Source organism: Solanum pennellii, chromosome 9 (assembly GCF_001406875.1).
Source record: "Solanum pennellii chromosome 9, SPENNV200".
NCBI lineage: Eukaryota > Viridiplantae > Streptophyta > Magnoliopsida > Solanales > Solanaceae > Solanum > Solanum pennellii.
The window spans coordinates 68,379,404-68,392,611 of record NC_028645.1 but is presented as its reverse complement, the minus strand read 5'-3'; the positions used below and the strand labels follow the sequence as shown (position 1 = coordinate 68,392,611).

The following is a 13,208-nucleotide window of genomic DNA, read 5'->3' as shown; positions in this document are numbered from 1 at the left end:
TTGATTAGATAAGAAATGCTTAATGTGTCAAGAAGGCCTATTATTAGATCAGGGTTCACATGGATTGATGCGTGTAGAACCAGACCTCAGAACCCTTGCTACAGCCAAGCCAACTAACTTAAGGAGTTAGTTGAGCTTGAAAAAATTGGTTCCAACCATGTAGGGCTCTCGAATATGAAGATTTACTTGAAAAAGTCTTTCCGGACTTAAAAAGGGAAAATCTTAGGATTGAAGGTTCTAAGGGTAAAATGGTCTTTTTTTGGCTAAGGGCAGTATCGTAATTATCCTAAATATGTAATTAATTATCTAATTAATAAGGTGGAAGGGAAATTTCGGGAGAGGGGACCAAAATAGACTCATGAAGTGGAATCTGTCTCCACCTGGGCTCGAACCTAGGTAGAAGCCATGAATTAAAGTGATTTTTATTTAAGCTATTGAATTAATGTTATTAATTAATAATTATTATTCATTAGCTGATTTAAAATAAAATAAAAATCAGATTTTTATTAAATAAACAAAACCTTATTGACTAAGTCCTAAAACTAGACTCCTAAGCCTCCTACAACTCTACTCTCTAACGTTTATCTCTCGAGTCTCACGCTCAATCTCTCTTATTCTTTTTCACGTATTTTCTCTTCCAAAATAAGATACAAAATCAGAAAAATAAACCAAGTTCTTCACACTTGAAGAACTCACACGAAATCACTAGAAAACAAACGTTAATAGCACACTAGGCTAAAGGAGGTTGTCATTTGAGTGGAGTTGATATAGAGGGGGCTTAGATGTGTTCTTGGGTGAAGTTTTTGGGCAGAAAGTCAAGAGTTTAACGCCAAAAAGGTATGGGTTTTATTCTCTCTTCGTCCCATTCCCAAGAGACCCCTTAAGGTTCATATTATTCCTTCGAAAAACTAGGGTTGTTTCCCCTTTTGCATGCCCCGGTCACTGGCTCCCAATGAATCGTAGGTTGGGTATGATTTCTGGTAGATTTAGGTGTATAATATATTTTCGTGATGAATATGATTATGTTTGTGTACTTGAAATTGTATGAAAGATAACCTATGTGTTTCGAAACTATGTGCATGTGTGTGCAAAAATGTGGCAGTGACTATGTGTTCTCGGATTAAGGCTCCAAAATTGATAATGTTTTGGTTTTTATTTTACGTGCATAAACCTTTGTAAATCGTGATGTTCATTAAAGTGAAAGTGTGGTTGATTTAAGTATCAATCTATTGGCTAAACGAATCGATGAGCAATGCACCCCAAAACGTAGTAAATGATCTACAAATTACCCTATGAATTCAAGTGTAAATGTTGAAGGAAGTGAGCTGGAAAATATGACAAAATTTCCAGCAAATTGTAAGTTGTTTTCGGCTAAACACAGATGTATAAATATGAAAATTTAAATGGGTGTATATTAGGTGAGGTCATTAGGAATCGAACTCGCGACCTCACCCTTGAAAAGCACTAAAACGTGAAAAGGGAACTAGGGTCAAGGGGGATTGATCTTGGGTGTGCTGGCTGAAAAGTAAAGTACAAAAATTAATAAAAATAAAATGGGAGGCGTGAAAATCGAACCCACGACCTCCAGGCAGCGAGTGGAAGCAAAGGAAAAATAAAAGAAAAGGAATGTCTTACCCTTTTGGTGCGATTGAATGTAAATCCATCGTCTTATTCTTTTGGTGCGATAAAACTTAAATTTATCGTCTTAGCCACAATGAGGCTCAACCTAAATCCTTCAAAATAATTATAATTTTATCACTTTTGATGATCATTTATATGATAATATATTATAATTACACACAAAATTTAGAATATTGATTTCTTATAATTAACACAAGTGGTTAATAGATATAACTTAATAGATCACATACCTCATATAAAGATTGAAAACACACCTCTCACTAAATTGTGCTTATATAATTATTAGAATAAATTAAGGAATTCTCTTTCCAATCGGTTAAAATTAAACGTATAAAAAGTCGACAAGTCTCTTTAAATACTTCTTCCAGATGGTACCTCCAGATCTGTCGCATAATAATTATAACATAAAAATAAGTCATACCTTAAAGATATTGCTATTGCATAACTTATGCAAGATTTCTTTTGCACAATCGTGCTGATAACGTGTTATGAAACTATGTAAATTAAGAAGAACAAAGTATAGAGAAAAGAGAAGACTTCTTATTCCTCTTGATGTATATTCAGGATTCATAGTTCTTTCACAAATCTTATTTACAATGAAGGAAAACTCATTTATTTATAGGGGAAACCTAACTTGGTCTCCAAATAGGATTCCTAACCATATCCTAATAGGACTCCACATAATTAGACATTCACTATAATACATATATATTTGTAACATTCATGTTATTTTTAATACACCAAATCAGACAATGCATAAGAAATAATTTTAGAATAACGGATATCGATATCACTAATTATGTTATTTAACACTATCATTATATGACCTACTAAACGACTTAATTTGCAAGACTCGTATGTAAAATTCTCTGGGAATATTTGGTATATTATTTTTTATTATGTCACTATATTGGATTGGAACATTTGGAGAACCATGATGGACCACCTCTTTTTTTACCAAATTAAGTTCACTCTTTAAGAATGTGTTGTGAGGGTCAACAAATGTACCAAATAATAGAGATATATTAGCTCAATAACCAATAAATTGCATTATATATTAGCTCAACTAACATTAGTTGTGGTGCACTGGTAGAAGTGCTTTACTCTTAACCAGACGTCTCGAGTTTGAGCCCTCTGTATGGAGAAAAATCCTGTTGGGAGCGCTACTCTCAAACAGGTCCTACAGAATGCAATCTGAATTCAATTGAAACTCCAATATGAGCTTCAGATACTGACTGGAAAACAAAAAAACTACATACAAAACGTCAAATTTAAGCTAAACTTCAATTCTTAGTTAGACGTCTAATCTATCTAATACTATAATTAGAACTAGTATTGGGATTACTACTCTTATGTACTTTTTCTTTTAGTCCGTTTAAAAAAATGATATATTTTTTATATTTAGTAATAATTTAATTTTAAAATATTCGTTTTATTCTTGATGAGATGGCTTATAACCACATAAATACTTATGATTTGTTTGGGATCATAAGTTTCAAAAGTTTTTTATTTTCTTTCTTAAATAACATATCAAATTAAATGACACATCACATAAATTGGGACGAACTGACGGAGGAAACATTATCTTTTGTCTTATTTATTAATGAGCTATACAAATTTTAGGAAAATCAAAATTTAACCATAATTAGTCCAAGTCTAATTGCGCATAATTAGTCACCAGTCAATTATTAAGGGTTAACAAATGGTTAAGGGCCATATCATTGTTCAATATAACCACAAAAATCTAATCTTTCTCGTCTAATTATAAAGAGCTTTCCTAGTCACATATTTATTCCAATGGATTATATTTGTCATTTTCCACCAAAAGAAAGAAAAAAAAAAAGAAAGAGATGAGAGTGAAATAGTAACAGAATTGATTATACATCTACTTATTTATTATTTTTGTCAAGAAATTGAAGAGGGGGAATACTCATGGTCTAAAAGTATTTATTTAAAATATTATTATATTTGGTCAAGCTTTTAAAGAAAAATAAATGTTTTCAATTTTGGATAGTAGCAGAAGTTATTTTCCAATTTTCTTTTTTTTTAAAAATACTCTTCCTGTTCACTTTTAATTGTAATGTTACGCTTTTTGAAAATCAATTTGACTAATTTTTAAAGTTAAATTAAATTACATTTTTTTGATATTTTAAACAAAAAAATTAGACATTGATAAACGCTACGAAAAATACTATAAATTCCAATATTTTGTATATCAATATGACGAAAAATACATTGTAAAATGTTAGACAAGTTATTATCATTTAATTCTAAAAAATAAAACTATGATAATTAAAAGCAAACGAAAATCGTAATTATTTTGCCATAAATGTTTTTGGAATATTTGACCAAGAACAAAGTAGTGTGTTTATTAATAAAATTAATTATTCAAACACTCTTCCTGTAATAAAAAATATTTTTAAATAATAAATTTTAAAAACTACACCAAATAAGGCATCACACATGGCAATTTGTGTGTGTGGAATGTGTTGGGAGGGTGTGTTTGGGTCCCTACTGCGCATGCTTATGTCCATGAAGTTTGATTGTATTCAAGTGACTAGGAACCATGATGGACTTTGACTTCATTATTATAAACCAAGTGTTTCAATTTTTGTTCTTCACTTGGGAGCAAACCAAATAGTAGAAGAGGTGGAACTTGTCATGTCATAGTAGGGTCGTTTAAAATTGAATTGAAACAATAATTTACATTGAAAAAAAAGTTATTGATTTATCAGTAATAAATTATTGATTTAATAATTTTAATTATTTTTATTATTGGAGTATTAATTTTTAATGGTATGAGGTTTTTTTTTATCGGATCAATCAATAATCTGATATGAAATTTATAAATTATATTTATACCATTTTGGAATATAAATTCCTTAACTTAGGATTTAGTTTCATATATTTATTACTATAGCAGTCTCAAACTTTCACTTATTCTACAATGTGTTAGTATTGTTTTTTAGCAAAATACAATTTATCAACTAATGTGCATGGTTTATTTAATTTGTCATCATATTTTTAAGTGATTTTCAATTATTTATTTATTTTGTCAAATTTTAACGATTAAACAGATAATGATCAATAATAGATAATTAACTGATAAGCATATATTAATGGTTCTTAACAGTTTAACATGTCTACAAAACCGATAACCAATTAATTGAATCGATAAACTTTAAAATCAAACCGATCAGTACGTAACTGTATTACTCCCCCGTTTAAAAAAAAGAGACCTCCTTTCCTATTTACTCTGTTTCAAATAGAACGAGCTCTTTCATTTTTTTAGTCTGTTTCAAAAAGAACGATATTTTTCTTTTTTTGATAACAACTTTTCATGTGGCATATTTAAAGTCACAAGATTAAAGGATAATTTTGTATATTTGACATAACTTAAATTAGAACCACGTGATTAAAACTCTTCTTTATTTTCTTAAAATTCGTATCAAGTCAAACTAGATTATTATTTGTGAAATAGAGGGATAAACACTTTACTATTTTATTTTGAATTTTATGGTAAAAGTTAATATTATTTTCATTGTCGAAATAATAGGAACTATTAGAAATAAATTAACATGGAGAGAGTAATTATTTGGCACTAGGAGGGTGGGAAGTGGAACACATGGGTCCGGGCTCTCTTCAAAGTAAAGAATGAATTGGTGGTGGATAATGATGATATAAAATTATGAAAAGTGGCCACCGTCACTCTTTTTAGGTTTATTTATCTCATTGTGTTCCTTCCTTTTCAATACTTTTTTTTGGTGATTAGAGTGCAAAAGCCAAATTTTGCGTTTTATAATCTTACCAAACTTCTATTTTTGACTTACATGCTAATCATTCAATTTTTTCTTATTCCCCACTATTCATTACAACTTCTTTTTAATTATGCCTTCTCTAAGTGTATTCATATTTGGTTATAAATATCTAACCTATTGTTAGTGGTCATTTTATATTTTAATGTTTTTTATGTGATCTGATAAAAATTTTATATGAATTTTAAAAAAAAAAATGATTAAATTAATGTGTTGAAATAAAGTTGACATATTCTACGTATGATGCACTAATGCATTAAATTAGTGCCCTATATATCATATGCATAGACGGCCCACTAGACAATTATCGATGAATGTTAAGACATATGGACCTCTATAGCTCACTAAATTAGTGGGTTGATAAGAGTGATTAAAACTAGGATATAATTCTAATTTTACATGCTTTTTTATCACTTTTTTTTTGTTTTTCCACATCATTTAGGTTATGGACTCCTTACCTAGATAATTTAATTCATTATGTACTATTAATTATATATTATTATACATTATGTATATTTGCATGTGTCCATTTAAAAGTAAGGAGCATGTAATAAAAAGCTAGTCATTATTCATGAAGGAAAATATAACAGATGAAAAAAGTGAAAAAGTTATCCAACCAATGAAGATTGTGGTGCATGAGTGATAAGTACTTCTTTATTCTTAATTAAAAGTTTTATGTCCGAATCTTTTTTAGTATAGAGTCATTTTTGTAAAATCTTGTCAGATTTTTCTACACAAATCTGAATTTAGTGAGATTTCAATATGGGTATCAAACATCAAAAGAAAAAAAAATGATAGCTTGGGTACCATACTACTCATTTAATAATACCCTACCGAGATTTTTTTAATTCTTCCTTTCTTGAATTACCTTTTTTTTTATATAATAATAACAATTATTATTAATATTATATTTTTTTAAATATAAAAATAGGAGCCCAAAATTATCATACCCCACTAAAGTAAGGTTGTGATATGCAATTGAGAAATCACAATCAAGGAGATCACATGACCAAATGCCATCTGGTTTGATCATTTAAGTTATGATAAATATTCCAACATTATGAACTTGTTTTTTTCTTTCAATTATTTTTGTTTACAGCCCACAGCAACTGGCTTCTATTTTTTGTTTTCTTTTATTGCCCTTTGGGTGGTGCCGAGTTATTTTCCTACAACAGCTAGATTTCGTATTGTCTCAGCTTTGACTCTAAACACCAAATCTTCAATAATTAATCAACTTTAAAAAAATAATATCATTCTTTTTTCTTTTAATTATTTATGAATTTAATTATTCAGTTCATGAATCACATTTTTTGTCATAGCCTTTCTTTTTATCTACAAAGAAAAACACATGGAATATCACAACACTTGTTTAACTTGAACAAAGAAAAAAAAACACTTGGTACATTAATATTTCTTTCTTTTTTTGGATAATACAAATAGACTAAGTTTCATAGAATAGTATAATTCTTTCATTAGTATATGCAAAAGTCTCGAGTTAGAGTTGAAAAAAAGTGTCAAATGAATGGATTGAAATGAATTGAATTAATAGAGAAGTTTATTGATCGGTCGAAAAGTTACTTATATTGAAATGGACTAAAATACAGATCATAACTACATCCGTCCAATTCTTACTAAATTTTCATTATTCTTTTTTTTGTTCTTTCATAAAATTTTAACTAATAAAATTATTATTTTTCTATTATTATTATAGTCATATATAAGGTATTAAATAAATTAATAAAAAATTAAAAATATTTCGACAAGATTTCTCATGACTCAATTTAGACTACATCATAACCTAATTTTCGTGAATCAATACCTCACCCAAACATGAATGAATTGGATGGATTTGAACGAATTGAGTTGATTTTGACACTCGAATTTGGAATAGTGAGTCGTAAGAAAATGTTTTTTAAAAAGGAATTGCGTCAAAAAGGAGAAAGCGGCAATGATAAAAGTAAAGAGACAAAGAGTGAAATATGTCAAAACAGAATAACAACCTTTTTTTTTCCCTTCCCGCTTTATTTCCCCTGTTTACTTCTTTAAACTGTATTAAAACTCCATAAATTTCTTGTTTTCTTTTTCTGCTACTCAATCAAATTTATATAACTTGATTCAACAGCAATAATAAGTTATATAAATGATATAATTTAGAGAGTTAACGGGGTGGTTTTTAATTATTGGTACTATCAAGGACATCACCCACAGGTATGCATAGTCGAAATCAAGATTAAGAGTTTAGGGTTCTAAATTTTGTTAATAACAGTCAATCAATTTGCTTGACGATTCACAAATTGATATACATATATATTTAGTTAATTTTCTAATACGAATATTAGATTTACGTAAAAGCTACCATGAACCCATGAATTTCCACCTAGCTCCGCATCTGCCAACAAGGGAGGCCCATTAGTTTGGACAAGTGTTTTAATCTATGATTTGAGCACAAATAGTTTGATGCAAAAATGGCCAAAGAAGTAGACCAATATCAATATTTTCCACTGTGTCTTTGTCCCCCTTGCCTTCTTTAACAACCTTCACATTCTTCCTTTCTGTTTCTCAAAACTTGCAGTTTTTTCCTGTGGCTTTTATTTCACTAATAATCTCCATGGATAAACATCATTCTCAGCTGGCGCTTGCCAAGTGTTCGCGGCACCAGAGATATAATGAATGGTTTGTCTTTTGATTTTTTTGCTTTATATCTTTTTAGAAGCAAAAAACATCAAGTTTCTCTCTTATTGCTAATCAAACATTTGATCTTCATGTAGGGTGTTTCGAGACGTTCCCAGTGATATAATGATAGTAGTAGATGGTGGTACATTTTCATTGCATAAGGTAAATCTCTTTTGTGTGTTTGTAGCTCAAAAGACTTTTTTTGGGGGAGGTGATTTTATATTGTTCCTTTTCATGATTAAGCTGATTCGAAGTTCTTAGACTACAGTGTAAGGATTGTAACATAGAAACATGTGATGCAGTTTCCTCTTGTATCGAGGAGTGGGAGAATTCGGAAGCTTGTAGCAGGGCATAGGGATTCTGACATATCGATGATTGAACTACTTAGTCTACCAGGTGGAGCTGAATCATTTGAGTTAGCAGCTAAATTTTGCTATGGTGTTAACTTTGAGATTACAGCTGCAAATGTTGCTCAGCTTTATTGTGTATCTGATTATCTTGAGATGACCGAGGAGTATTCGAAAAATAACCTTGGTTCCCGAGCTGAAGAGTATCTCGAGGTTGTTGTAAGCAAGAATCTTGAAATGTGTGTTGAAGTCCTTAAACAATGTGAAAACCTGCTCCCTTTGGCTGATGAGCTGAAAATAGTTATCCGATGCATTGATGCTATAGCCTCTAAAGCTTGTGTGGAGCAGATTGCTTCAAGCTTCTCGCGCTTGGAATATAGTAGTTCTGGTAGACTCCATATGAACCGCCAAACCAAGTGTGAAGGAGACTGGTGGATAGAGGATTTGTCAGTTCTTCGTATTGACTTGTACCAACGAGTCATAACAGCTATGAAATGTCGTGGTGTTAGGCCTGAAAGTATTGCAGCTTCACTAGTTAACTATGCTCAGAAGGAGCTGACAAAGAAGGCCACTTCCTGGAATCAGTCGAACCAACCCAAAGTTGATGTGGTTTCAGGTTCAAATGACCATGAAAAAGTTGTGGTCGAGACGATTGTTAGCCTTATGCCTGTTGAGAAATTGGTTGTTCCCATAACCTTTCTTTTTGGGCTGCTGAGAAGTGCTGTGATGCTTGATTGCACAGTTGCTTGTAGACTTGATCTTGAGAGGCGGATAGGATCTCAATTAGACATAGCTACTCTCGATGATCTTCTCATTCCTTCTTTTCATAATGCCGGTGACACATTATTTGATGTTGACACAGTGCATAGAATCTTGGTTAGTTTTTCTCAACAGGAGGATAGTGATGAAGATATGGACGATGTCTCAGTGTTTGAGTCTGATAGCCCTACTTCGCCATCCCAAACTGCATTATTCAAAGTCGCAAAACTGGTGGACAATTACCTAGCTGAAATTGCACCTGATGCAAACCTAAAGCTGAACAAGTTCATAGCAATTGCTGAAAGCTTACCAGCACATGCTCGTACCATCCATGATGGACTTTATCGAGCAATCGATGTCTACCTCAAAGTATGTACAACCAATTGCTTGAAATGTGCTTCTCAGAAAACTTTATTGGCTTGAGTACAAGTTTTAAAATTTGATGGTTCTTTCTATCTTCGAAAACTACCTGTTTATAATTACTGAAATGAATATGGTAATTACAATAAGGTATTGTTTCTTACTAATCTATTTGCTAATGACTTATAATGGATACACAACTTTCTATGAAGAGGATTAAGTACTTTACACAGAGTTCAGGATGTTTCCTTTAAAAGAATCTTCTAAACTAATAAGTTCATACTACTAACCGAGTCGTAGAGCTTCCTTAGGAAGTTCCTTAAGTTATTACTTTTGACTAATTATCGATGATCATCCCATGGATATTCCAGGCTCATCAGGCCTTATCAGATCCAGACAGGAGGAGACTATGCAAGCTGATTGATTTTCAGAAACTCTCACAAGAATCTGGAGCACACGCGGCACAAAATGAACGCCTCCCACTCCAATCAATTGTGCAGGTTCTTTACTTTGAGCAAATGAGGCTTCGAAATGCCTTATTTTGTTCTTATCCTGATGATGATCATAAACCAATGCAACAATCGTGGAGGCTAAATAGTGGTGCTGTAAGTGCAGCAATGTCTCCCAGGGATAATTATGCTTCTCTAAGACGAGAAAATAGGGAACTAAAACTTGAACTAGCACGAATGAGGATGAGATTGAATGACCTGGAGAAAGATCATGTTTGTATGAAGAAAAATATGGAAAAATCCAACTCGCGGAGATTCATGAGTACATTCACGAAAAAGATTGGGAGGTTGAACATCTTTGGACATAGTTCTTCCAGGGAGTCTAGTTCCCCCTCAAAGAGGTCACAAGTTACTGATTCTAAGCTAACTGAAAGAACATGACAGACAAACTTCCTGTTACATAAAGTTACTTGGATAGGCTTTGATTGCTCCTAGTGCAAATAGTACTTGTAATTTCTGTTCTCTATTTTTCTGTCCTCAGATGTTGTATATGAACTTTAGAAATATGCTTTAGCAAGTCCAATTTTCATTTTCCATTCAAGTAACGTAAATTTTGAGTTTTCATAAATCTGATCTCAACAGAAGGATGTTTAAGTTATACACATTGATATATCTCATCTACTGAAATTGGACAAATATAACACTTGTACGAAAAACCAACCTCGACAAGCCATATGACTAATACACTTGTTTTTATTTTGATTTATCTTTCTAATCTATTGGTTTTCTTACTTTTCTCTTTAACAGCAGTTCATTTTCATGTCTCCAAATAAATGGACTAAATGCATCAAAGTTTATTCATTTTCTAGATTTATCGCTATGACGCTATCTGGTTTTCCATATGGTTCATTTTACTCTTTTCCCTCTCTCAAAAGCTCAAAAGATTAACAAAAATAAGTCCCTTGATGACAACTACCTTTCATCTGAATCATATTTTTGCTCCTTTTAGGCAAATTGTTTCATAATTTTCCTACTTTTTCCTTTCTTTAAATACTTTTCCAGAGATACTCTTAGAATCTCAATGGTAATATTCAGTTCATAAAATTAACATGGAAGTATTTCTTTCATTGTTTAGTAACAATTGGCATGGCAAAAGTCACCCTTAGATTGAGCTGCCCTCGTTCACTATCCGGCTTTCTCAAACAAGATTTCAGCTCAACTTGGTTGGAACATATTGTATACTGACAACGGTAGTTGGCTACTCGTGATGCTGGAGAATGGCTATGGCTACTGTTGTAATATCTTTTAGAGTGCATAAATGTACTGTCAAAGGATGAACCATCAATAGACTGCTGAGAGAAGTTATCAGGTCCATTTCTGTTCTCTTTAAAATCGCCATCCTCGTAACTTGCAACATACCAAGGAGAATTCTGAAGCCTGTTGGGGTGCTTACCATGTGTAAGGTGCTTTGGAGTCATTCCTGCTGTTGACTTAGGGAGCGGGTTTCGATGAGGAAACTGATGCTTTCCAGGATTCTTCATAGACTTAATTCCCTCGAACGATGAGCTCCAATCAGAGACACTATGCTTCTTCAGGAACTGCTTTTCCTTAAGATTTAAGTTCTGAACATTAAGAGGATGATTATCACGATTCTTGAGGAATTGATTTTCCCTGAGAAGTGAGGTTTGACTAGTACTTATAGAAGTAAAATCGTGGGAATCATAACTGTTGATCAGTGTGGGGATTGCTAGTGGCATAAGTTGATTCTGCTGCCTTTTGGCCTTCAAAAGATTATAAATTGTCTTCTTAGGAACTATGTAGAACACTTTGCCTGGAAGCAGAACTGCTTCAGGACGAACAACGATCCAGGGAAATTTGAAAACATCAGGACGGGCAATGCAGTGTCTCGGGTACTTCTTGAGTACTTCTGCAGCAATAATAGGCTTTGTATGAGTCTCAACACGCCTACCAGGATGTACTAACTTTAGTAAACCTTCTTCTCTTGTTGATATGCCCATTTTGTCAGTTTATTTCTGGACTTTCTGATAAGCTTATGCAAAAAATAACCAAAGGGGAGGGAACTTGATTACCCAAATTAGCAATCTTATAATATATTTGTGTTCAAAACCTGACAAAAGGGTGGAGGGGATCACAAGAATTAGACATAGGAAAAAGTGGTGGCCTTGTTGATCTACAGTGTCCAATAGATACTTGTAATTGGATAATATGATCTCATAATGACTCAATTTGGTGGTATCTAAGATCCATTTTTGTATACTTTGATGCTGTATAATCTGTGACATAGAATGATGTCTTCAAAGTTCATGAGCCAGTTAGTTATCTTGTTATTATCTACTTTATGGACTCATAACACACACATAGCATTTAGTAAACATCTCCTTTTGTTCTTTTCTTGATAAAAGAAAACACTCTTCAACTTACTTCTGAAATAAACTCTGATTTAACCTTCTGCTACACGTCGGACTAAGTGAGGAAATTGCTTAAAAAGGGCAAGAGAGAAAACAGAAGTTACAGATTGAACTTTTTATAACAACAATGTCTGTTTGCAGTGTCCATAGCCATATGTGATAGTACTTTGTCTCCAACTCTCAATTAATTAAGAATATTGAAAGAAATAAGTTTGCTAGTTATTGGCAGTTACATTGCAAGCTGTTTTGTATGTTTTTCTTTTTCTAATATCAATTTGTTGATTCTCAAAACTCTTTGTCACGACCCAAATTTTGCAAGTCGTGATGGCACCTATGTTCCCAACCAATAGGTAAGCCAACCCAACATATTAACCTAACTAAACCAACAAATGAGTAAAAAGACTAACACTTAGCAAGAATCTCCAACATTGAGTTCCTTATAAGTATGAAATGCGGAAGCTAAAATATATCACCCCAAGAATTGGTGTCTTAAGTACAAGAGCTTCTAAATTCGATGCAAGTCTGAAACTAAATGACAAATCTAACATAAGGGATATCCTGTCTGAATACTAATAACAGAATAAATAAAAGATAGAGGGAGGTGTGGGCCACGGAACAGCCAAGCAGCTCACCACAACTCCAAGACACTCCAAACTCGAACTCAAACTGCTCCTCGAGATGTGCTCCTACTCGGAATCGAATCTGCACCACAAGAGTGCAACAAGTGTAGTATGA

At 32.4% G+C, this 13,208-nt stretch overlaps 1 protein-coding gene across 1 annotated transcript; it reads left to right on the top strand.

Moving 5' to 3' along the window:
• The first annotated feature begins 7,478 nt into the window (after positions 1–7,478).
• Positions 7,479–10,704, top strand: LOC107029734 (BTB/POZ domain-containing protein At5g48800-like). Its single transcript, XM_015231179.2, has 5 exons — positions 7,479–7,664; positions 8,029–8,129; positions 8,225–8,291; positions 8,432–9,604; positions 9,967–10,704. Exons 2-5 carry the CDS (start codon positions 8,065–8,067, stop codon positions 10,483–10,485), a joined length of 1,824 nt encoding a protein of 607 aa, XP_015086665.1. The 5' UTR covers positions 7,479–7,664; positions 8,029–8,064; the 3' UTR covers positions 10,486–10,704.
• The last annotated feature ends 2,504 nt before the right edge of the window (positions 10,705–13,208 follow it).